The sequence below is a fragment of the Pediculus humanus genome, genomic scaffold (genome assembly GCF_000006295.1).
Source record: "Pediculus humanus corporis 1103172108298 genomic scaffold, whole genome shotgun sequence".
Taxonomy (NCBI): domain Eukaryota; kingdom Metazoa; phylum Arthropoda; class Insecta; order Psocodea; family Pediculidae; genus Pediculus; species Pediculus humanus.
In genome coordinates, this window is record NW_002987867.1 from 757,440 (window position 1) to 780,689 (window position 23,250).

The 23,250-nt window shown below is 29.5% G+C and overlaps 5 protein-coding genes across 5 annotated transcripts; 3 read left to right on the forward strand and 2 right to left on the reverse strand.

Annotated features, from left to right (window-relative positions):
• Positions 1–474: 474 nt before the first annotated feature.
• On the forward strand, positions 475–1,025 carry Phum_PHUM563950 (uncharacterized protein; the record flags this gene model as incomplete). The annotated part of the gene is made up of 3 exons (XM_002431942.1): positions 475–555; positions 641–766; positions 855–1,025. 3 exons carry the CDS (start codon positions 475–477, stop codon positions 1,023–1,025), a joined length of 378 nt encoding a protein of 125 aa, XP_002431987.1.
• A 2,053-nt stretch (positions 1,026–3,078) lies between these two features.
• Positions 3,079–7,251, forward strand: Phum_PHUM563960 (protein piwi, putative; the record flags this gene model as incomplete). Its single annotated transcript, XM_002431943.1, has 14 exons — positions 3,079–3,252; positions 3,477–3,549; positions 3,651–3,776; positions 3,857–4,254; positions 4,349–4,516; positions 4,625–4,804; positions 4,911–5,256; positions 5,374–5,622; positions 5,702–5,910; positions 5,996–6,286; positions 6,362–6,655; positions 6,746–6,799; positions 7,081–7,099; positions 7,244–7,251. 14 exons carry the CDS (start codon positions 3,079–3,081, stop codon positions 7,249–7,251), a joined length of 2,589 nt encoding a protein of 862 aa, XP_002431988.1.
• Positions 7,252–8,003: 752 nt separating this feature from the next.
• Positions 8,004–12,484, forward strand: Phum_PHUM563970 (uncharacterized protein; the record flags this gene model as incomplete). The annotated part of the gene is made up of 14 exons (XM_002431944.1): positions 8,004–8,057; positions 8,353–8,476; positions 8,577–8,692; positions 8,827–9,046; positions 9,127–9,473; positions 9,562–9,757; positions 9,844–10,126; positions 10,235–10,670; positions 10,754–11,020; positions 11,290–11,457; positions 11,564–11,686; positions 11,785–11,991; positions 12,090–12,323; positions 12,431–12,484. The coding sequence occupies 14 exons, from the start codon at positions 8,004–8,006 to the stop codon at positions 12,482–12,484; spliced, it is 2,829 nt and encodes a 942-aa protein (XP_002431989.1).
• A 2,842-nt stretch (positions 12,485–15,326) lies between these two features.
• Positions 15,327–15,901, reverse strand: Phum_PHUM563980 (uncharacterized protein; the record flags this gene model as incomplete). The annotated part of the gene is made up of 3 exons (XM_002431945.1): positions 15,327–15,491; positions 15,627–15,723; positions 15,762–15,901. 3 exons carry the CDS (start codon positions 15,899–15,901, stop codon positions 15,327–15,329), a joined length of 402 nt encoding a protein of 133 aa, XP_002431990.1.
• Positions 15,902–21,080: 5,179 nt separating this feature from the next.
• Positions 21,081–21,637, reverse strand: Phum_PHUM563990 (uncharacterized protein; the record flags this gene model as incomplete). The annotated part of the gene is made up of 2 exons (XM_002431946.1): positions 21,081–21,476; positions 21,539–21,637. The coding sequence occupies 2 exons, from the start codon at positions 21,635–21,637 to the stop codon at positions 21,081–21,083; spliced, it is 495 nt and encodes a 164-aa protein (XP_002431991.1).
• Positions 21,638–23,250: the final 1,613 nt, after the last annotated feature.

Sequence of the window (23,250 nt, forward strand, 5' to 3'; positions counted from 1 at the left end):
TCCAGAACATCAAAAAAAATATTTCTATACAAATTAATTTTTACGTTATCAGTAACGCGATTCAAATATAACAACCAATGGATAAAAATTTTAAATTTTAAAATCTCAATTTCCCCCTCCCCTTTTTTCTTTAAAAAGGGAGTTGGGGGGGGGGAAATTGGCATAAGAAAAGTTTACTTAAGAGTGGGTAACAACAGGAGGGTTAATTTTCACACGATTAAAAAAAAAATGTTATCAATTAAAAAATCCGTTTCCGGATGGATATGATAAAAACGTAAACAAAACAAATACTCGAGTATGCATTATTATTATTATTATTATTATTATTATTAGGTTACACAAATACAAACAAACATCGTATAAAATATCATATGAATGTTATCAAAATGTAATAATAATAATAATAATAATTTTTTTTTTGTGGGGGGGGGGGTTTCAGATGCTCCAGCTTTCATATCTCATCCTCATTTTTTAATGGCGGATCCATCATATCAAGTCATAGAAGGTTTAAAACCGGAAAAAGAAAAACACGAACTTTATTTACATTTAGAACCCGTGAGTTAATTTTAATATTTTTTTTTTTGCCTCCCCACCGTGAGTATTTAATAATAATAATAATGATTTTTTTTTTGTTTTCAAGTATACCGGATATCCGCTTTCAGCAGCGAGCAGAATACAAATAAATACATATTTAAAAAGTATCGATGAAGTTAAAATAATGAAAAAATTTCCAAATGTTTTATTACCCGTCGTATGGGCCGAAGAGGTTTGATATTTTCAATCAATCAATCAATCAATCATTCATTCATTTATTGTTCATTCTGATTAATTTTATTTTATTTTTTTTTTAACAGAAAGTCGAATTGACGGATGATTTAATAAATAAAATAAATAGCGAATTATTGGATAATATGTTAATTGTTGATGTCGTTCGATGGCTCATTGTCGGACTTGGAATTGTTATGGTTTTGACTTCCGTTTCCTATTATTTAGCCAAATTTAGAGGAGGTCAAGATTTGAATTGATTATATGTAACATGGCACAGGGAATTTGTTTATTTTATTAAAAACATCTTCTTATAAATAAATAATTTATATTTTTAATAAAAAAAAAAAAAAATTTTTCATTTTTTTTTATTTATGTGTTATGATGTTGACACTGTCTTGATAATGGCGCCAATATCTCTACTTTGTGCTTGTACCTATTCCTGTTGGCTCGTAGTTGTTGAGAATAAACTAAACGACTTACTGTTGTATCTAATTTATTGTAATTATTGATATAACTTGTTATAAGTGGAAATCAATGCTGTTAGATCCATCTATAGATGTACCTAATGGCTCTGCCTGACTAATCCTAGACCATACCTGACTCTGATAGACCAACTAACACAATCTGTAGTTTTGAGAACCACAATTTATATGTATACCAATACAATCAATCATATGTTAACACTTGTGTTACTGTTTAAAATGGCATATAACGATTTAATAGCTAAGATATGAATTGTTTCTTTTTTTCCCCCCCATTTTAATGGTTAGATCGTGTCATCAGAACAAAAACAAAACTAAAAAACTATTATATAATAATAAATAAATGTTTACATTATGTGTAAACCTCTCACAAGTGGACATAATTAATTGGGGAACGTAAAACATTAAAGTGAGATTTGTAAAATCAAAAAAAAAAAAAAAGTTTGTGTCCAATTTCAGTTGATAAGATTTCTTGGAATTGAGATTGTTAAAAAGGTTTGAATGACTTCTTTTGTTTTCGATTTGAATTTTTTTTTTTTTTTTACTTATATTTAAAATAAATTTCATTAGTCACACATTGAAATGTGACTTTTATATGAGTAAAATTGTTAATGTAAAAAATTGTTGCGATTCGATTTGTTATTATTGTGTTAATTTGGAATTTGAGTTAAGACGACAAAAGAGTTTTTGTTTTTTTTCCAGAAAGATCTCTCAATGTCTTAGAAATTATAAAATGACATTTCAAAGCTTTGTCGAAATTACATAAGGAAAATAATGTAAATTAAATAAAAACAAGTTTTAAAATTAATTGATAAAACAACAAGTGTTATTATTTGAAATTTTGTTTTACTCGTACATGTGTATACATGAGCAATTAAGAAACTTACGTCTTAAAATAAAGACGTGGCAGTAGAAATAAATAAAAAAAAAGAAAACGTCGAAATTGCCGTTAAAAGTTGCGGTTGTAACAACACATTACAAGTATGCATGTGTTTGTCAGTTTAAATTTTAAGGTTTGACAAATTGGGTAAGTTAACTTATGAAAATATTATTTTCATAATTTTTTTTTTCCCTTTTTGCGTTTAGATTTTTTTTTAATTTTATGTAATTTTATTAATTAAAATTGTTTTTTTTTTTTTTTTTTTAATGATATTTTTATACTTGTTCGCTATAGAAAGAAACTTGATAAGTTTTGAAAAAACCGTGTAATAAATATTAAGTACTTGTTTGAAATTCATTTTTATTTTTTAAAAAAAATGTATTTTTTAATTTTCAAACGTACATTTAATATTTAGGTTTTTTTTAAATTTAAATATTATTTTTAAAGATTGTTTCCAACTCTGTTTTTTTTTTTATTTTGTGGAGAAAAGGTTTTAATGGAGTCCACGTGGTTGAAAGGAATAATTTGCCCGTGGCATTCGCGAAAAAAAAATTTAAAATTTAATTATTTCAATTTAAATTTTATTCTTAATTAATTACTTTACATTAAAGTATTAAATTAAAGTGATAAATTCATTTATATTCAAGCCGTTATGTACTGTGTTAAATAACAATTGTCATTCTTTTTAAGATATTTGAAAATAACAATAATTAAAATAAATGTATATTTATTAAATTACATTGAATTATTGAGAAAAAGAAAAAACATTTAATAATTTTTAAATAAATTATTTAATTGTTATATTTCTCAATTTTATGTGTATATAATCGATCATGTAAGGAAGCCATTTAAATATTCTCATGTATGATTTTCTTAACTAAAATAACTTCCATCATAAAATTGCATCATTGAAAATATTTTTATTTTAAATTTATTTTAAGGTTAAATATGTCACATGTTGGTGGTGGAGATGGACCAGAAGAACATGGTTTGGGTAGGGGAAGAGGTAAAAGAAGGAAGAAAACCGAAGCGAAACAAATCACAATAGCTCCTGAAACTAATCCTTGTACTGTACTCGAAGGAAAACCTGGATCATCGGAACCTTCTTGTAGTTCTGAAAAAGTTTCTTACAAGGTTAATAAAATAATAATATTTTATAAAATAGTTTTTGTAATTCTTTTGAAACTCGCTCTCTCTCTCTCTCTCTCTCTTTAAAAAAAATAATTTAAAGTTATTTTTTTAATTTTGAAACAAACTATAATGTTTATTTGAATCTAAAGCCTTTTTATTATTATTTTGTTTAATTTGCACTTATTTATTTACAAAATTATGCTTTGTTTTTTTAGACTGCAGTTTCTGAAGGAGTGCCTACTAAATCTGACTCGTCTTTAGCCACCAAAATCGAAACCCTAAATTTAAGTAATTATCTAAAATGTCATTGTTTTTTTTTATTATATTATTTATTGATTGTATAATTTGTTTTTCTTATATATTAACAAGAAATTTGTTTTATCAAATAGAAACTCAAGATCCTGGTAGATCAAAATATGGACAAAAACGACGTTCTATTCCTGATATTCAATCAGGAAGCAATTATGTAACTTATACGAAACCTTCTAAATTATTATCAAAAAAGGGAGATTTTGGTTAATATTTAAATAAAAATTATTATCATATGTTTATTTGTAAATAATATACTTTAACAGAATTTTTTTTTTGACTGCAGGTACTCCAATAGAATTGGTTACAAACTATTTCAAACTTGAAACAGTACCCAATTGGGTATTATACCTGTACAGAGTAGATTTTAGCGTAAATGAAGAACGGGAAAAAATATTGAGAAGTTGGTTAAATCAACATCGTGATCGTTTAAAAACTGCTTTTATATTTGATGGATCTATGCTTTTTACTACACAAAGATTAACGGCCACCGATGAACCTCTCATATTAACCAGCATTCGGGATGATGGTGGTGATCCCGTCAAAATCACTTTAAGATTAGTAGAACCGTTACAATATGGAAATCCCGTGTATCTCCAAGTTTTTAACATTTTGGTTCGACGTTGCTTAATGCATCTTGATCTTTATTTAGTTAACAGGAATTATTATGATCCTAGAGCATCGGTGAGATAAATTATTTATTTATTGAAAATAAAAAAACAAACTATTAAAATGCATTAAAAAATTTTTTTTTTTTTTTTTGATAAAAACACGACAGATACATATGCCGCAACATAATATTGAAATCTGGCCTGGATACGTGACATCCATTCGGCAATATGAAAAAGATATTTTAATGTGTGCTGAAATCACTCATAAAGTTATGAGAACGGATACAGCACTAAAATTATTATCTGATTGCTGTAGAGAAAGTGGAAATTATAAAGTAATTGTTGTTGCAATAAATAAATATTTTACGAAAACTATTAGGATATTTAAAATATTTCATAAAATATATTTACTCGATTTTTTTTTTTTTTTTTTTTTTTTTCAGAAAATTTTTCATCAGGCAATGATAGGAGCGATAGTATTAACGGATTATAACAATAAGACGTACAGGATTGATGACGTTGATTTTAGTTTAAATCCTACATGCACGTTCAAATATAAAAATAATGAAAATATAAGTTATGTAGATTATTATCGACAACGATACCAGTTAAAAATTAAAGATGTAAGGAGGTCTCTTGGGCGCTATTATTTAATTCAACTGTTTTTCTTTTTTTTTTTTTTTTTTTTTTGCAACTTTGCAATTTTTTTTTTTTTTTGTTATGACGTAGTTAAGGCAACCTCTATTAATTTCAAGAAGCAATAGGAAAAGTTTAACGTCAAGTGAAGAGGAAAAACAATGCATTTTAGTTCCAGAACTTTGCAGAATGACAGGATTGGATAATAGAATGTTAGAAAATAGAAATTTAATGAAAGATTTGTCTGATATTACCAGGATTCCTCCTCACACTCGAATGGAAAGATTAAAAAATTTCAATAGAAGACTTCAAAATGAAAAACAAGTTGCCGAAGATTTAGGAAGGTGGCAAATGAAATTAAGTCTTCAGTTAATGACCGTAATCGGTCGAGAATTACCACCTGAAGAAATTATTACCGGAGGAGGAAAATGCACAGCAGGTGTATATGTATATTAATAATGATGATTTGTGATTTAAACATAAACACTTTTTATTAGTCATCAAATATGAAGTATTAATAATAATAATAATAATAAATTTTTTCTTTTTTAAAAAGGACTGGAAGTTGATTGGACGAGAAGTATAAGGTCGGTTCCGATGCTTAAAAATGGAAAATTCGATACGTTTGTTGTGATTTGTCCTTATAGACTTAGAAGAGACACCGAAAGCTTTTTAAGCATACTAAAAAAAACATCGAGTGGAATGAATTTTCACATTCCTCTACCTAATATATTCGAAACGAGATCAGATAGTCCTGCTGAAATGGTTGAAAAGGTCGATTACGTATTGGCTATGTGCAGACCAGGTGTGTGTGCGTGTGTGTTTGCATGAGTGACTGTTGCGTAGTAGAAATTTATTCTTATTATTTTTTTTTTTCCTTTCAGATCTCATTTTATTTTCTTTCATGTCCAATCGTGCCGATCGGTATTCGGCCGTTAAAAAAAAATGTTACGTCGATCGAGGGATTCCAAGTCAAGTTATACTAGCTAGAAATTTAACGTCAAAAGGTGTCATGTCTATCGCGACAAAAGTTGCCATTCAAATAAATTCTAAAATCGGTGGAGCTCCCTGGACCGTAAATATTCCATTCGATGTAGGTTTTTATTATATTTTACCTGATTATTACATTTTCGTTTCGTTCGTTTTTCCTTAAAAAAAAAAAATTTTTTTTGTTGTAGAATTTCATGGTGGTCGGTTATGATGTTTGTCACGACACGGTGAGAAAATCAAAAAGTGTCGGAGCTTTGGTGGCTTCTTTGAACAAAGCCATGAACGCTTGGTTTTCATGCGTGAATTTTCACGAAAACGGTGAAGAATTATCGGATACGATTGCATTGGATATTTGCAAAGCATTGAGAAAATATAAAGAAATAAATAAAAGTTTACCGGCAAGAATTTTCGTGTACAGAGATGGCGTCGGTGAAGGGCAAATTAATTACGTTTACAAACACGAAGTTGAAATGTTAAAAGTGAATATTGTGAATTTTTTTTCCTTTTTTAAATCTTTCATAAATAAAAATGTTTGTTTGTATTCTTCCTTGCAGAAAGTTCTCACGGATATTTACAATGGTCCAAATTGGAAATTAAGTTTTATTATTGTCACAAAACGTATAAAGACGAGATTTTTTAACAAGGAAAGAAATCCTCGTCCGGGTACTGTTGTCGATGATGTCGTCACACTACCGGAAAGGTACGATTTTTATTTGGTATCACAATCCGTGAGACAAGGTACGGTTTCGCCGACAAGTTACAATATTATAAGCGATAACGTCGGATGGACTCCGAATCATTTTCAAAGATTCACCTACAAATTGACTCATTTGTATTATAATTGTTCTGTAAGTTTTTTTTTTTCATTTTTTTCGCATTCAATTTATTTGTTTTGTAAATGACACGCACACGCACGCACACACACTTTTTGATTTCAGACTTCGGTTGGAGTTCCGGCTCCTTGTCAATATGCTCACAAGTTGGCATTTTTGGTTAGTCAATCTTTGCATGCCGAACCTCATGCTAATTTGGACACGAGGCTCTATTTTTTATAATTTTTTTATTTTTTATTGTAATTTTTTTTTTTTTTTTTAGTTTTTGAATAGCTAAGTTAATTGTAGTATAAATCTCTACTTATTATTATTATTATTGAACGTTGTACATTTCGAAGATTGAAATGTTAAACATTTGAATCGTTTTTAAGTTTATTATTATTATTATTATTATTATTATTATTATTATTAGATTGTGAATAAAATTTTATTGAGTTTAGAAAGAAAAGAAAAAAAAAGGTAAAAGTATTTTTATAATTCTCAGGTATAAATTAAATTTTTTTTTTTTTTTTTAATTGGTTGTTATCATATATAATTGGTTGGAAAGGAAGTTTTTCCTCCTAGATAAATTTTAAGTAATTTTACTTAAATTATTGATTATAGTACAATAGTAGTAGTAGGATTGTTAATTGTATTGTTATCAACAACAAATAATATAATTTTAAATTTAATAAATGTGGAAGCGACATTGTTTTGTTTTTAAAAGAGTTTTTTAAAAATATGATTTAGTATTTTAATATCGGCCTTAAAAATTTCATTTTCTTTAATTGTTTTAAAATAAACGGTTTAAGATTGTGAATTAAGGCATTCGGTTATTATTATTATTATTTTTTTTATTGTTATTTGTATAAGTTGAATTTATTGTTGTAAAAAATTATATTTTGTATTTAAAAAAAAAGAAAAAAATTTTTTTTTTACTTTCACTGTGTTTATCATTTAACGTTTTTAAATAATAATGAAAGCTTCAAGCGTTTAAATTATTTTATTTGTAGTTTTAAAGGAATTTAGTGTACGTTTTCAATTGTTTTAGTCATTTAGGTTGTTGTATCGTTTTTATATATCGTTTTAAAAATTATATTTTACGAATTGCTCGTAAAAAGTTTTGATTTACGCCATAGAATAATATATATTTGAAATTGAAATCATTTAACATAATGACGATAGTTTTCTAAAACCACGACGTAAACTTCCGGTTTATCATATATTTTCATGTAACATTGTAAGTGATGTATCATTAATTTTAATAAATACGTTTTTAATGTTGGAAATGGGAAAATCTAGTAAACGGAATAAGTTTTTAGGAAAGAATTTATTGTATAAAAGTGATATATCAAAAATTATGTCAGTTCAGGCAAATAAAAATATGAAAATATCCGGTTATTTTAGTGATCCTCTCCTAGTTCCTAGAATTAATCAGGTGAAATAAAATTTTTTTTTTTTTCTTTTTATTGATTTATTTCTTAATAATGAAAAATAAAAAAAAAAAAATGCTCGAAAGAATAAATTTTCAAATTATTATTATATCATTTATTAAATTAAAATTAAATATTAATCGAATGAAAAAGTTTTTTTTTATTTATTTTTTTGGGAAGTATGCAATTTACTTTGGATGTTATAACGTGCTATTTATTTTTGAGATAATTTTCTAATTCGTTTGAAGTAGTCAAGGGTTAATTGTAAAATTTAACAAATGAGGGTTTGTTTAATTTCAGTACTTGTCAGACAACAAAAACAAGTTATATGTTGATATTAATGATATGGTTAATGAACTTCAGTCTCAATATGCAGATTATTCCAGAAAAAAGAAAAGTGCATTTAAACCTCTTGTCGAAAAAGGTAAATTAAAAAATTTAAAAGTTTTATAATTTTTCTTATTGAATAATTAAATATATATAATAATAATAATAATTTTAAATGGATTTTTTTATATCAACAGCATTTTCCTTTGTTCTTCAACAATGTGGAATGAATCCTGATGATTGTCCTAAAGTTGAAACTTTTTCAAATTCTTCAGGAAATTCTTCGAGCGATGTGGAAGAATGTAACACAGAAGTAAGGAGAATTTTAATTATTAAATTTTTAATAAAGTACTCTCTACATATTTTTATTCGTTTATAATTACTAGTTTTATAACATTAATTATTATTGTTAAAAATTTTTATTTATTTTTATTTTTGTTTCTTTAGAGTAAACCATCTTCGAATAACCAAATGATTAATTTATATAACACTCCGAAAAGTCAAACTTGTGCACATGAAAAAGCAGAATTAATTGATCTCAGTAGTGATGATGAAAATGTTAAAAAGAAAGATGTTACTATGGAAAAAAGTAATACAAATTTGAGTAAAATAAATAATTGTTCAAATTATTTAATTAAAAATAAATCTATATCTTGTACCAGAATTGGTGAGTTAATCAACCATTGATTTAATTTATTTCAAATTCGAGTGTTTTTTAAATAATTAAATTTTTTTTCTACTTTAAAGGTCCTGAAAAGAACGATGTGTTAGATCATGTTGATCATCCTGTTAGACATTTACCCATGATGAAACGATTAAGGCCACACTCTCCAGTAAAACCACATATAAAAATAATAAAAAAAAAAAAAATAAGAATGTGTTCACCTAAACAAGTAACATTTGCCGATTTTGGTGGAAATACAAAAGTTTTAGAAGAAGTTTGTAAACTTATTTTACACATTCCTCATCCTGAAATATTTAGAGAAATTGGAATTTCTCCACCTAGAGGATTTTTACTTCATGGTCCACCTGGTTGTGGAAAAACATTATTGGCAACTGCTATTGCTGGAGAACTTGATGTCGAATTAATTCAAGTAAGTGTTATATGGCAGTTTTACTAGAATGAAAGGATTAAAAATTAAAACTTGAAGATTTTGAATTTCAATAATAAAATTGTTTCAGATTTCTGCTCCAGAGTTGATCGGTGGAGTGTCTGGAGAATCCGAAGAACGAATTAGAGAATTGTTTGATAGAGCTGTCGAATCAGCACCATGTGTCCTTTTTATTGATGAAGTAGATGCCATTATGCAAAATCGACAAAATGCTCAAAGAGAAATGGAAAGACGTATAGTAGCCCAATTATTAACATGCTTGGATGGTTGGCATTGTTTTTTTTTTATTTAGTTTGTCATTTTTGTTAAGTTTCTCTTTTGTCAAAATAATGAGTTTGAAAATAATTTTTAGAATTGAACACTAAAGAAAATGGAGATCTTGTTCTTGTTATCGGTGCTACAAACAGGCCGGATTCATTGGATCCCGCGTTAAGACGTGCGGGAAGGTTCGATAGGGAAGTTTGTATTGGAATCCCCGATTTAAAAGCCAGAGAAAAAATATTGAAAGTTTTATGTAGTACATTAAATTTAGCGCCAAATTTTTCGTTTGAAGAATTGGCACAACACACTCCAGGATATGTTGGTGCGGATTTATTAGCGTTGACGAGGGAAGCCGCCATGGTAGCAGTCAACAGGTAACCATATATAGATATAGTATTTTTTCACAATAAAAATTTGCAATCGACGCAAAGTAAATAAGTAAAGTTTTAAAAAAAATAAATAAATTTTAGGTTGTTTGGAAGTTTGGAAGAATTGAAAAATAAAGAAAAAAAACAAAAAAATATAGAAAAAAAACAAGAGCCGTGGAAAGAAGAAGTAAAAAATGACACAGATGAATTAATGGATATCGATGTTCTCGAAGGAGGAGGAGGAGGGATCGATTGTAAAAAAACGTCTAACGATGAAAAAAATGAATGCCAAAAAAAAAATAATTCACAAAATTTAAATAATAATGACAAATCGGATTTAAATGTGAAAAGTCAAAATGGTGGCGATGATATTCGCGAGGGAACAATGGCGAACGGAGAAAACGATGTTAAAAATAATAAAAATGATAATGATGATGATGATGCGTCAATGGAAATAAGTGTCAACGATGTGAGTGATGGTGAAAAAAATATTAATAAAGTTGAAAAAGAAGAAAATGTAAATAAAAATACGACGGAAGAAACAGATGATGTAAGAAGGATGGGATTGGGATAAATTTTTCAATCTTATTATTTATTGAATTTTTTTTACTCTTAAATTTTGTACAATTTCAGATCGATGTCGAAGTCATAACCGACGTGACAACAAAACCCAACAATTCACCCAATCTTGAAACTTTAATGTATTGGATTCAAGAATTCTCACCTTTGTCTCTTGGACAATTGAAAAATATTTGTTTAACTCAAGAAGATTTCAAAAAAGCATTAAAATCCGTTCAACCGTCTGCTAAACGTGAAGGTTTTGCAACCGTTCCAGACGTGACTTGGGATGACGTCGGATCCTTGGCAGACATTCGTGAAGAATTAAAAATGTCAATTTTGGTTAGTTTGAAAACATAAATAAATAATTTTTTTTTCCTTTCGTCGATTATTTTTTTTTGTTATTTCTTTATGATGTTTATGAACGGATAGCTGACGTTGGCTTGAGGAGTTCTTCTTTTTTTTGTATGTTGAATGTACCTCGCTGACTCACCGTGAAAAAATTACACTTCTGATGAGAATGTACAACTTACCTACTCGACCTATTCAAAAAGTTTTTTTTTTTTTTTTTTAAATTATGTTTTAATTTTTTTCTTTTTTTTTTGTACCAGGGACCGGTTAAATATAGAAAACAATTTGAACAATTGGGACTTACGGCACCGGCTGGAATTCTTATTTGCGGTCCTCCAGGTTGTGGTAAAACTCTTCTCGCCAAAGCGGTTGCTAACGAAGCGGGTATTAATTTCATATCAGTCAAAGGTCCGGAATTATTAAACATGGTAATAAAAATTATTATTATTATTATTATTATTATTATTATTTATCATTTTAATTATTATTTACAAGGTTAAAGATTTTTTATTTTTTATTGGTACTTTTTTTTAGTACGTGGGAGAAAGTGAACGAGCGGTACGAAGATGTTTTCAAAGAGCGAGAAGTTCCGCACCCTGCGTTATATTTTTCGATGAATTGGATTCACTTTGTCCGAGAAGATCAGACACGCCGGAAGTAAGTCTTTTTTTTGCTTCTTTTTTTTTTGGGGGGGGGGAGAGGGAGGGGGGTTCGAAAAAGAAAAGATTTAAAAATTGTTTTTTTTACTTATTAAGAGTGGAGCAACCATGCGGGTCGTCAATCAACTTCTGACGGAAATGGATGGAATCGAAGATCGTAAAGAAGTTTACATCATGGCCGCGACAAATAGACCGGACATTATCGATCCGGCAGTTTTAAGACCTGGAAGACTGGATAAAATACTTTACGTTGGATTACCACAAGAAGAAGACAGAGTGGATATTCTTCGAGCCGTCACCAAAGTGAGTAACAAACGAAAACGAGAATTATGGCAAATTCTTTTTGTCTCGAAGATGGCGAGGAAAAAAAATTATTTTATTATTATTATTATTATTTCAAGAACGGAACTCGACCCAAATTGGATAAAGACGTCAATTTGAGGGACATTGCGTACAAACCTGAATGCAAAGGATATTCCGGAGCTGATTTAGCTGCTTTGGTTCGAGAAGCCGGAATTCAATCCGTTAAAGATTTCATGTCGAAAACGAATGCGGATTCGAAAGCAAGTGTTACCGTGTCATTAGATCATTTCGAACGAGCTTTAAAAAAAATTCGACCTTCCGTTTCACCAGAGGTAAGTTTCCCCCTTTCCCCTTTCCCCTCTTCCCCCGTTTTTTAAAAACTTATTATTATTGATTATTGTTTTTTTTTTTTTTTTTTTTTTTTAATTGTTTGTTTCAGGACCAAAAATATTACGAAAGTTTAAAAAAAAAATATTCAATACAAAAATCGTAGTCGGTCATTCGCGCATATTGTAAAAAACGAAGGGGAAAAAAAAAGGGAAAACCATGTGGAAAATTCGTTGTGTCAAAAAAAAAAAAAAGAAGAAAAATCATTTAATAATTACACATATAATTTTTTTTTTTTTTTCTAATTTTAAATAATATCATTGTTTTATACTTACAACGATGATGATGATGATGATTTTTAGTTTTTTTTTTAAGGTTTAAAAAAAAAGAAGAAAAACAATAAAATGATTGAAAAATAATTTTTATTAATATGGAGCGTACCTGAGCCGTTTTAAATTTTTGTAATAATTTACAATAAAATACACAAAAAATTATTTGAAAAGTCAGTTAAGAATATTATTTAAGTCAATTTCTGTCAAAGTTCAAAAAACAAAAAATTCGTTCATTTAAAAATGTTTGTTTGTTTGTTGCTTTTGTAACGAGTCGAAAAAAAAAATTATCCTTTTTTTTTTTTTGTATTATTATTATTATAAAGATTTTTAATTTATGTAATTAAATTTTTTTTTAATTTGAAAAGGAAAGAAAGAAAGAAAGGCAGACGAAATTACACGTAATAAATAACATGATAAAAATGTAGTTAAAATTTAATTTAAAAAAAAAAACGAAAAAATTTACCGTTCGAAAGAAATTTACACGAGAAGTAAGATTAAAGTAATTTAATAGTATTCCCATAGTGGGAGTAATTTTTTCTGTTTTTTTTTTTTTTTTTTTTATTCTCCAGGCAAAACAAATATACACACACACACACACACGGTCTACTTACTTTCTTTTTTTTTTATCTTATTTAAGAAGTCTAATAGAATTTTTTAATATTTTACAAGTTTTTCTTTACCCCTCTTCCTTCTCTTCCACCCTCTCTCTCTTTCCATATGAAAACTCTTCGAGTTGGAAAACTCATGAGACCGAAAAAATAAATAAATAACATTTTTTTTTCCTTAACTTTTTTTTTCCCCGTTCGTCCGAATGAATTTTTTATTAGTTTTTAATTTAAATTTATAATAATAATAATAATTTTAGTTACAGGGTGGCAAATTAAAGGTTGAAACGGAAGCGTTTATTACAGCAGCTCAAGATCAAAAAAATTTCGAATGATTATGATAATAATAAATTAAATAAGAAATTTGGAAATTGAAATTGGTAGGATGTGGGGAACAAAAACAGAAACGATTCCGGTCATCGTGGGAGCATTGGGAGCCATGACACCACATTCAATGAAAGGAAATTTAAAGAAGATTTTGAAGAACCTAAAAGAAGAAGAAATCATCCAGGAAATCGCACTATGTGGGACGGCTAACATTCTTGGGAAATTTTAGCACCAACGCAATTCGAGCATTTTTCCCTAAGGAATCGTCGGGTAGAAACCTGGGATAAATACTTAAAAATCCCGACAAATAAGAGTGACCATAATAATAATAATAATAATAATTAAAATTGAATAAGTTGACATGCGTTTACATCATGTCATCTTATTAAATTAATTTTTAATAATTTTATTTAGTGATTTAGTTATAAGAAATTATGTATGTATCGAAAGTTTTGTAATTTAGTCTAATTTATTGTAATATAATTATTTTTTTTATTATTAATTATTTGTTTTTTATTTTGTACTCCTGATTTTAAGCGAAAATCCACTGTTCCATTTTATTTTTTATTAAACCTCCTTGAATATTATGTTTTACGGATAAATCGGAAAAAAATTTTCGATGTTTTAAGTTAAAAATGACCTTGAGCGCGAAAATCCAACGTTTACGATTTATTCTAAAGTAGGTCGACCTTGAATACAAGGCCATTAGTTTTACATTTCAATTTTGTGAAAATTTTCATGGTCACGATTTTTCAACCAAGGTCGACCTTGTTTACTGTTTACGCTATGTAGGACGACCTTGTATATTTTACCTGGCACACATTTTATTTTAAGCGGGAATCCATTGTTTGAATTTTATTTTTTTCTATACCTCCTTGGGTATTATGTTTTTCTGATACATTTGGCCAAAATTTTCGATGTTTTTTAGGTAAAAAAATTGAAATTTGTATACTGTGTATAAGGATGTACATTAAGGATGAAAAAAAAGTAAATAAATTTTAATTCACAATAATAAATTATATTTTTATTAAAATTAAATTTTTTTATGTCTTTTTTTTCCATAATTATTCAACATGAAATTTTATGCAATAAAATTAAAATAAATAAATAAATTGAAAAAAAAAAAGTTTACATTTTTTCATTGGGGGGGAGAGAGGATAAATTTACAATAAAACTTAAAACGATAAAATCATACAAGAACAAAGGGCGTTCAAATCAATTTTTTTTTCTGCACGATCACAATAAGTTTAATAATAATAATAATAATAATATTTTGTTTTAACTCGAAACGCGTTTTCATATAAAATAAAATAAAATTTGACTTATTATTGAATTACATTTTATACTTATTTTAGTTTTTCTTATGCTTTGACTAACATTAATAATAATAATAATGATCTTGATGACAATATCGACAGTGATAATAATAATAAAATTATCTAAAATCAATCATCGAGTCATGAAATTAAAATAAATAAATAAAAAATTTAAAAAAATAGCATTTTTTTAGATTATTATTTCTCTTAACCTAATTCATTTTTTTCTCCTTTATCCTCTCTACCCCCCGCAAACGACGACGTCATTTCCGTTCTATACGAAAAACTAAAAGAAAAGATTAAAAAACGAAAAGAAAAACTCGAATTTCCCAAGCATTGTGTGCTGCGAAAATCATTTCAACCGAAATTTTTTTTTTTTTTTTTCTATTTTCTTCTTCCTTTTGGTTTCTTCTTTTTCCTCTTTCCAATCAATCATCTTCGTCTTCGTCATCGCTATTCGTGTACTTTGGTTGAGTTTTTTTCCTTCTCGTGCTTCCTCTTCCTTCTCCTCCTCTTCCACCTTTTCCAACTTTTATTTTTATTTTCATTCTAACGGATTCCGATTCGGAATTTCCATCCTCGTCGTCCACCGTCTGAAAATTTAAAAAATCAAAATAAATAAAATTTGACAAATAATAAAATCCGAACGACGGGATTCTCTCATCATCACCTTTATCCTAATCCGTTTCCGCATCCTGTTCCAATCTTTGTCTCGCGTTCGTAAACACGGATTGAGGGACGGTTGAATCTTCGTGTATGAGAGAAGCTTCTTCGTTGTATACACATTTGAGTAAAATCCTTTTCCAAATCGTCAAAATCCGAATACTGAAACAACAACAAAAGTCAGAATGAAACTTTTCCACCCTTTTTTTCCATTTCTCCCCAATTCCTCCCCCCAGCTTACTTTTCCATCTTCTATCCTGTTAAATATTTTCTTTATATCCAAAGGTTTTTTTATCATGTCGTAATAATCCGGTAATTTATTTTTAGAAGGTAATTTCATGAAAGGTTCACTGAGAATTTCCTTCCATGGCTAAAATTAAAACCAACAAAAAAGTTAAACACGAGAGAGAGAGAGAGAGGGGGAGAGGTCATTAGGTCAATGATTGATTACCTTTCTTTCCGCTTCTAATTTTTACTGTTTCTCAAGTTTTTCAGTTGCTCTTGCTTCTCTCAAACCTTGATGTTTGGTTCGTTTGTACGCTTTTACATTGACGGCAGTTTCTAGCGTGGTATAGCGACGCGTACAAGCTATAATCTAAAAGACAAGCTATAAATTAAAAATAAATTTACAAAAAATTTGTTTAAATTTAATGAAAAATAATTGTTCTTTTTTCTCTTTAGTTTTAGGAGCAAAAAAACTGGTCCAATGCAGTTTTGACAACCTCATTGTCATTTTGGAATTTTTGTCCATTCAAAAAATTTTTTAGGGATCAGAAAAAATGATACTCACTTCGAACTAGGTCGGGACTATAAGGAGAGTGAGGCAAAACATCCCGGCCTAGCTCCAGTAGTTTTTGTCCAGTGGCTAAAGATGGGGAGGGCCTGGCATTATGGTAATGAAAGACATAAACGTAAACGTACTCAAAAAAATGGACAAACTATCTCTTAGTAAAATGCGAAGTTACTTACTGGCCAACCCAATAATTTACATAAAACAAATTATTTAACGAAAATATTCATGTATTGGCTACTTTAAAAGCTTCCATATTTTTATAAGTTCCACGTTAAAGTGAAATACATTTTTCTAATGACACTTTATTTACCATCGATATAATTAAGTTTAAATTGATGTCTATGGTTGTTTACATATATTACTATTATTTTTACTATTTCCCATTGTGAGTTATTTTTCCTGTATTAATTTCAAATAAAAATCGTAAAATTTGTTTTTAAAGAAATTACAAAATGCACGGGAGAGTCAAAATAAAAACGACAGAAGAACAAAAAGAAATCGCAAGGCAAGAGAAACAGAAAAAGGCAATAGAATTTAAAAAAATAATGAATCAAATATTCATTAAAAAATTCATTCAGAAAAACGTTCTTCGAAGAAGGTTTAAATCTCACCGGTAATTTATTACAGGAAATCCGGATATAATAACATTATGGAATTATAGAAGAGAAATATTTTTGTCGTTTAAAAACGACGAGGATTTGGAAAGTTATCAAAAACTATTGGAAAAAGATTTACAATTGACAGAACAGTGCCTGAGAGTAAATCCAAAATTCTATGGTAGTTGGCATCTTAGAATATGGATCTTGGACAATTTACCCAAACCTGATTGGAACAAAGAATTAAACCTTTGCACAAAATATCTTCAATTAGACGAAAGAAATTTTCACTGTTGGGATTATCGTAGGATAGTCGCTGAAAGATCAAATGTTTCTCATTTATCTGAATATGAATTCACTCTAACATGAATACTGTATTAAATTATGTATGTATATATACATGTGTAATTATGGGAGGCAAGACCGAAAGTGATACCTCAGGAATGCCTCCCACATGGTTGAGGGGAGTATCCCAATTTGGTGGAGCAGATCTGTGCAACAGCCTATACCGGAGGGGAATCTGCTCTCACCTTTGGAGTTCGGATCTGATGATTCCGGCTGAGAGAAGGGTTGAGGTTGAGGCTGAAATGGGAGTCATACTCCTGTGACTGCCCCTACTCCCCAGGAAAAAGTGCAGCAAAGCACATCCAGGAGTTTTAGTTGGGTAGTGACTTCGTCTGAGTCCCCCAACACTATTCCTGCTACAGGGTGGGGAGAGGTTAGTGCGAAATGCTTCATTTCTCCTGGGTTAACAAAAAAAAATTTCAAACGTTAAATAATAATAATAATAATAATAATTTTTTTTTTTTTTTATTAGAATCTATAAAATTTATAGCAATTAAAAATATTATTTTTTGTGTCAATAATAATAATAATAATAATAATAATAATAATAATTATTATTATTATTATTATTATTATTATTATTCTGGATGTCTCTAATTCCTCTGTCCAGACAGCTTAATACCAAGGATCAAGGACATGAGTTGGTACCGGGAGGCAAGAAAATCACCCATATGCTGTATATGGATGACTTAAAAATTTACGCAAAAAATGAAGAGGAGTTAAATAAAATGCTTAAGACGATACAAACTTTTTCCTCCGACATCAACATGAAATTTGGTCTGGAAAAATGTGCAAAAGTTAATATTGTCGGAGGAAAGTTAAAATGGAAGGAAAATATAGAAGACTCAGAAGAAGAACTTATTAAAGAATTGGACCCTGGATCAACATACAAATATCTGGGGATTGAAGAAAATTTTGGGGTAGCCAACAAGGAAATTAAATCTTGATTGAAGAAAGAATATTTTAAAAGATTGAGGCTTATATTACAGTCGGAACAAAGTGGAAGAAATAAGTTACCATAACACCATCGGCACATTAGCAGTTCCAGTAATAGAATACAGTTTTGGCCTTGTCGAATGGACAAAAGGAGAAATCATGCACCTGGACCAAAGAACAAGGAAAATATTAACTATGAATGGTGCATTACATCCAAAAGCTGATGTGGATAGATTGTACGTCAGCAGGAAAGATGGAGGAAGAGGATTACGACAAATAGAAGCGCATACCAGAATGCCATAATTGGAAAAGGGAAAATACATAGAATCCCATCAAGAGGACCCTATCTTAGCCCAAGTTATACATATATTACAATAAAAATTTCAAAAAAAGGAGTACTGAAAAGGGCAAAACAAATCGTCCAAGAAAATAAAGAAAACGAGATAATGGAAGAAGGGCAACTTTCAACTTATGAAAGCAAAGCCCAATTTCAGAAGAAATTATGTCAATATCTCCATTGGAGTATATGCCGAGAATATGGAATGGATGGATTACCCATGGAGTGGTACAACCACATTCCAAGCCTGATTACGACAGTAGGTCCATGCAGAGTTCTGTATGATCAACAAATCCACACTGACAGAACTGTGCCAGCTAACAAACCGGATATCATTCTCAGACATAATGTGGAAAAATGGTGTAAGTTAATTGAAGTATTCGAAGAACCAAAGAGGAGAAAAACACCACAGCCAAAGAAGCAGACAAAAGGCTGAAATATAGAAATTTGGAAGATGTAACGTTCACAGGACATTAGGGAATCAGAAAAACTTCTCCCGTTGTGTCTTGCTTCCTTTTATATGTGGAACTCATTGTTATTATTATGTTTTTATGAAACGAATAACTATGGTTGTAAACAAATAGAAGAATAAGTTTCTAGAAGCTTCTTTTTCATAATAAACACTTGGTAACCATAGTTCTAATGTTATTATTTATAAATAAAATAAAATTATGAACATTTGCTCACGTGATCACAACAATATATATTCTTAGTCTTATTAAATATTTACAAAAAATAATTTTGCTTTAAAGTATAGTTATTTTATAATTTAAATTTTATTCCTTTTAATACATAAGTTAAACATGAAAAATATGGTATTTTTTTTTCTGACCAATCACAACCATTTCTCATTATGTTTACAAAGCACGCCATTGGTTAAAAATTGTACTGAAAATTGCATATACTCTAAATGCAAGGCGTTGAAGCGAAACGAAACTATCGAAAAATTGAGACCTCCTGAATATTATGTTTCACTGATACTCGGAACCAATTTTTCACTCATTTTTCGTGATTTTTTTTCGTTCGCCTTACTTTTGTGAGTTATGCAATTTGTCGTGTTCACGCGTATTGCCAGTTGCATAACCAAAGTTTTTAAGGATTTTTGAATTTTTTCGATTTTTTCCGTCCGCCTTACTTTTTTGAGTTATGCAATTTGTCGAGTTTCGCGTATTGCCAGTTGCATAACCTAGTTTGTATAAAAATTTCTTTTAAGTTTTTCTTTAATGGGAATAAATGAATGATATAACCAAACATGCATGATGGAAAAAAAAAAAAAAAACAAATTTTATTTTCTTTTTAAATAATATATTTGAGAGAATAAATACATATATTACAATATTATTATTATTATTATTATTATTATTATTATTATTATGTCCACTATTAAACACGACAAGGCTCTTTTTTGTCGGGGTTTTTAAGTATTTATCCCAGGTTTCTACCCGATTCCTTAGGGACAAATACTCGAATTTCGGTGGTGCTACTTATAATATTTTCCGAAGAATGTGGGCCGTCCCACATAGTGCGATTTCCTGGATGGTTTCTTCTTTTAGGTTCTTCATAATCTTCTTTAAATTTCCTTTCATTGAATGGCATGGCTCCCAATGCTCCCACGATGACCGGAATCGTTTCTGTTTTTGTTCCCCACATCCTGGTTATTTCGATTTCCAAATTTCTATATTTTTATTATTATTATTATTATTATTATTATTATCATTGTAAATTTGAAAAAAAAAACGGAAAACTTAATAATAGTTTGTGGCAAATTTAGTAGTTTATGTGTCACGATTAAGAAAAATATACATACATATATTTTATAAATATATGTATATAATATAAACGTGGCCAAATATAAATCAAACGTTCAATCATCACTCAAAATTTAATTACAGGTTTAAAACGAGGTCCCTTCTATGACGACAAACAACCGAACCTGATTTTTTCTGATTATTCCTCTTTCTCGCCTTTCCCTCCCTCCCTTCCTCCCTCCTTCCTCTTCTTGCCTTCTCGCTTTTTCGTACTTTTTTCCAAAACGAAATCGTAGCCATTATTTAAATTATTTAAAAATATAACAGAAACGTTTTTGTCACCTCTCCTCTCCTCTCCAAAAGGTAGACATCATCTTGTTTCGCTGTCTGATACTGTCACTCCTGAATGTACCGGCTCGTCTTTACCGGTCCTTTCTTAAATGAAAGAAAAAACATGTAATAACAATTAGTAAGGACAAATGTAAAAACTTTATAAAAAAAAAATTTTCTGTTGTTTCATCCGCGTTCTACCTACTTACCATCGAGTAAAAGACGTCATTTCCGTTCTATACGAAAAACCAAAAGATAAGATTAAAAAACGAAAAGAAAAACTCGAATTTCCCAAGCATTGTGCGCTGCGAAAATCATTTCGACCGAAAATTCTTTTTTTTCCTATTTTCTTCTTCCTTTCCTTTTCTTTTCCTTTTGGTTTTTTCTTTTTCCACCTCCTCCTCCTCCTTCTTCTTCTTTTTTCTTCTTTCCAATCAATCATCTTCGTCTTCGTCATCGCTATTCGTGTACTTTGGTTGAGTTTTCCTCCTTCTCGTGCTTCCTCTTCCTCCTTTTCCACTTTTTATTTTTATTTTCATTCTAACGGATTCCGATTCGGAATTTCCATCCTCGTCGTCCACCGTCTGAAAATTTAAAAAATCAAAATAAATAAAATTCGAAAAATAATAAAATCCGAACGACAGGATTCTCTCATCATCACCTTTATCCTCATCCGTTTCCGCATCCTGTTCCAATCTTTGTCTCGCGTTCGTAAACACGGATTGAAGGACGGTTAAATCTTCGTGTATGAGAGAAGGTTCTTCGTTGTATATTTGAACATTTTTACACATTTGAGTAAAATCCTTTTCCAAATCGTCAAAATCCGAATACTGAAACAACAATGACAAGAGTCAGAATGAAACTTTTCCCCCCACCTCCTCCCCCCGCTTACTTTTCCATCTTCTATCCTGTTAAATATTTTCCTTATATCCAAAGGTTTTTTTATTAAGTCGTAATAATCCGGTAATTTATTTTTAGAAGGTAATTTCATGAAAGGTTCGCTGAGAATTTCCTTCCATGGCTAAAATTAAAACCAACAAATAAGTTAAATCTTGAGAGAGAGAGAGAGAGAGGGGGGGAGAGGTCATTAGGTCAATGATTGATTACCTTTCTTTCCCCTTATAATTTTTACTGTTTCTCAAGTTTTTCAGTTGCTCTTGCTTCTCTCAAACCTTGATGTTTGGTTCGTTTGTACGCTTTTACATTGACGGCAGTTTCTAGCGTGGTATAGCGACGCGTACAAGCTATAATCTAAAAGACAAGCTATAAATTAAAAATAAATTTACAAAAAATTTGTTTAAATTTAATGAAAAATAATTTAACTAACTTCGCTTTTTAACTGCCTTTGAAAATTTAAAAGTCTCAATGATCTCAACTCGATTTCGGCTCGAAGTTTTAAATTTTCAGCCATCAAAGTTGGTAAATTGTTAAGTACGTGGATTCTCATTGCGATCCGAGCTGCTTTCCTACAAAGTTGATTAGCAAAATGTTTATCGTCACGAAATGTCACGTGATAAAAATTCCAACAGGGAAAAGAAGCCAATTTTACCTGTTTTCTCTTTCTTGAAGAATTGTGAGAGTATCTAATCCCATGGTGTAGTGACTCGATTTTGTTTGGCCGGCGTTTGACCGGGCTGGGGTACGGCCGTCGTTGTTCCAGGTCGCACGGAGGTCGTGGGAGGAAGAGATCCGTGTTGAGGTTAAACGATACTTCAAGGTCCTAAAATATTAAAATTACCGGATTTCTTATGGGATCCTCTTGTTTTCCAAGCATTTCTTAAATTCCATGCAAAATATATGAAAAAAAAATGTACTTGAAATGCGGCCAATATGAAAACATACCATAGTAAACCATAGGGTAAACCTTGCCACAATATAATATCATCATTTACTCCTGATCTAAGTCCAAACTTCATAGAAATAATACATGGCGCCAAATAACGTGGTACCAAAACCGAATATTATAATTCCATATATATATATATTGATTAATAACGTTTATTTTATTTTTTTTAATTGCTGACAGACCGAAAAAAGTGACAATTATTGAAAGACACCATAAATGTTTCCAGAGTTGGGGTTTTGGCACTTGAAGTTCTTCTATTTCCAAAATGAATATATCTAATCTATCTAGGATGTCTGGTAATAGTTTTGCAAACATGGCAAAAAAAAGTAGGTAATGGAAGAAAATACAATATTTTAATCTTGATTTGTTTAGTGCACTGAAAAGAAAAGAAAAAAAAAACAATTAATTATTGTATATCAGTCTATAAATAATGATTTAATTTCTTAAACTTTTTAAGAAACTTTTCTATAGTATCATTTTCCTTTTTTCATAAAACTCTTTAGTTTTAGGAGCAAAAAACTGGTCCAATGCAGTTTTGACAACCTCATTGTCATTTTGGAATTTTTGTCCATTCAAAAAATTTTTTAGGGATCAGAAAAAATGATACTCACTTCAAACTAGGTCAAGACTATAAGGAGAGTGAGGCAAAACATTCCAGCCAAGCTCTAGTAGTTTTTGTCCAGTGGCTAAAGATGGGGACGGCCTGGCATTATTGTGGTGAAAGACAATTCCTTTGCTATTGGCTAGCTATGGTCGTT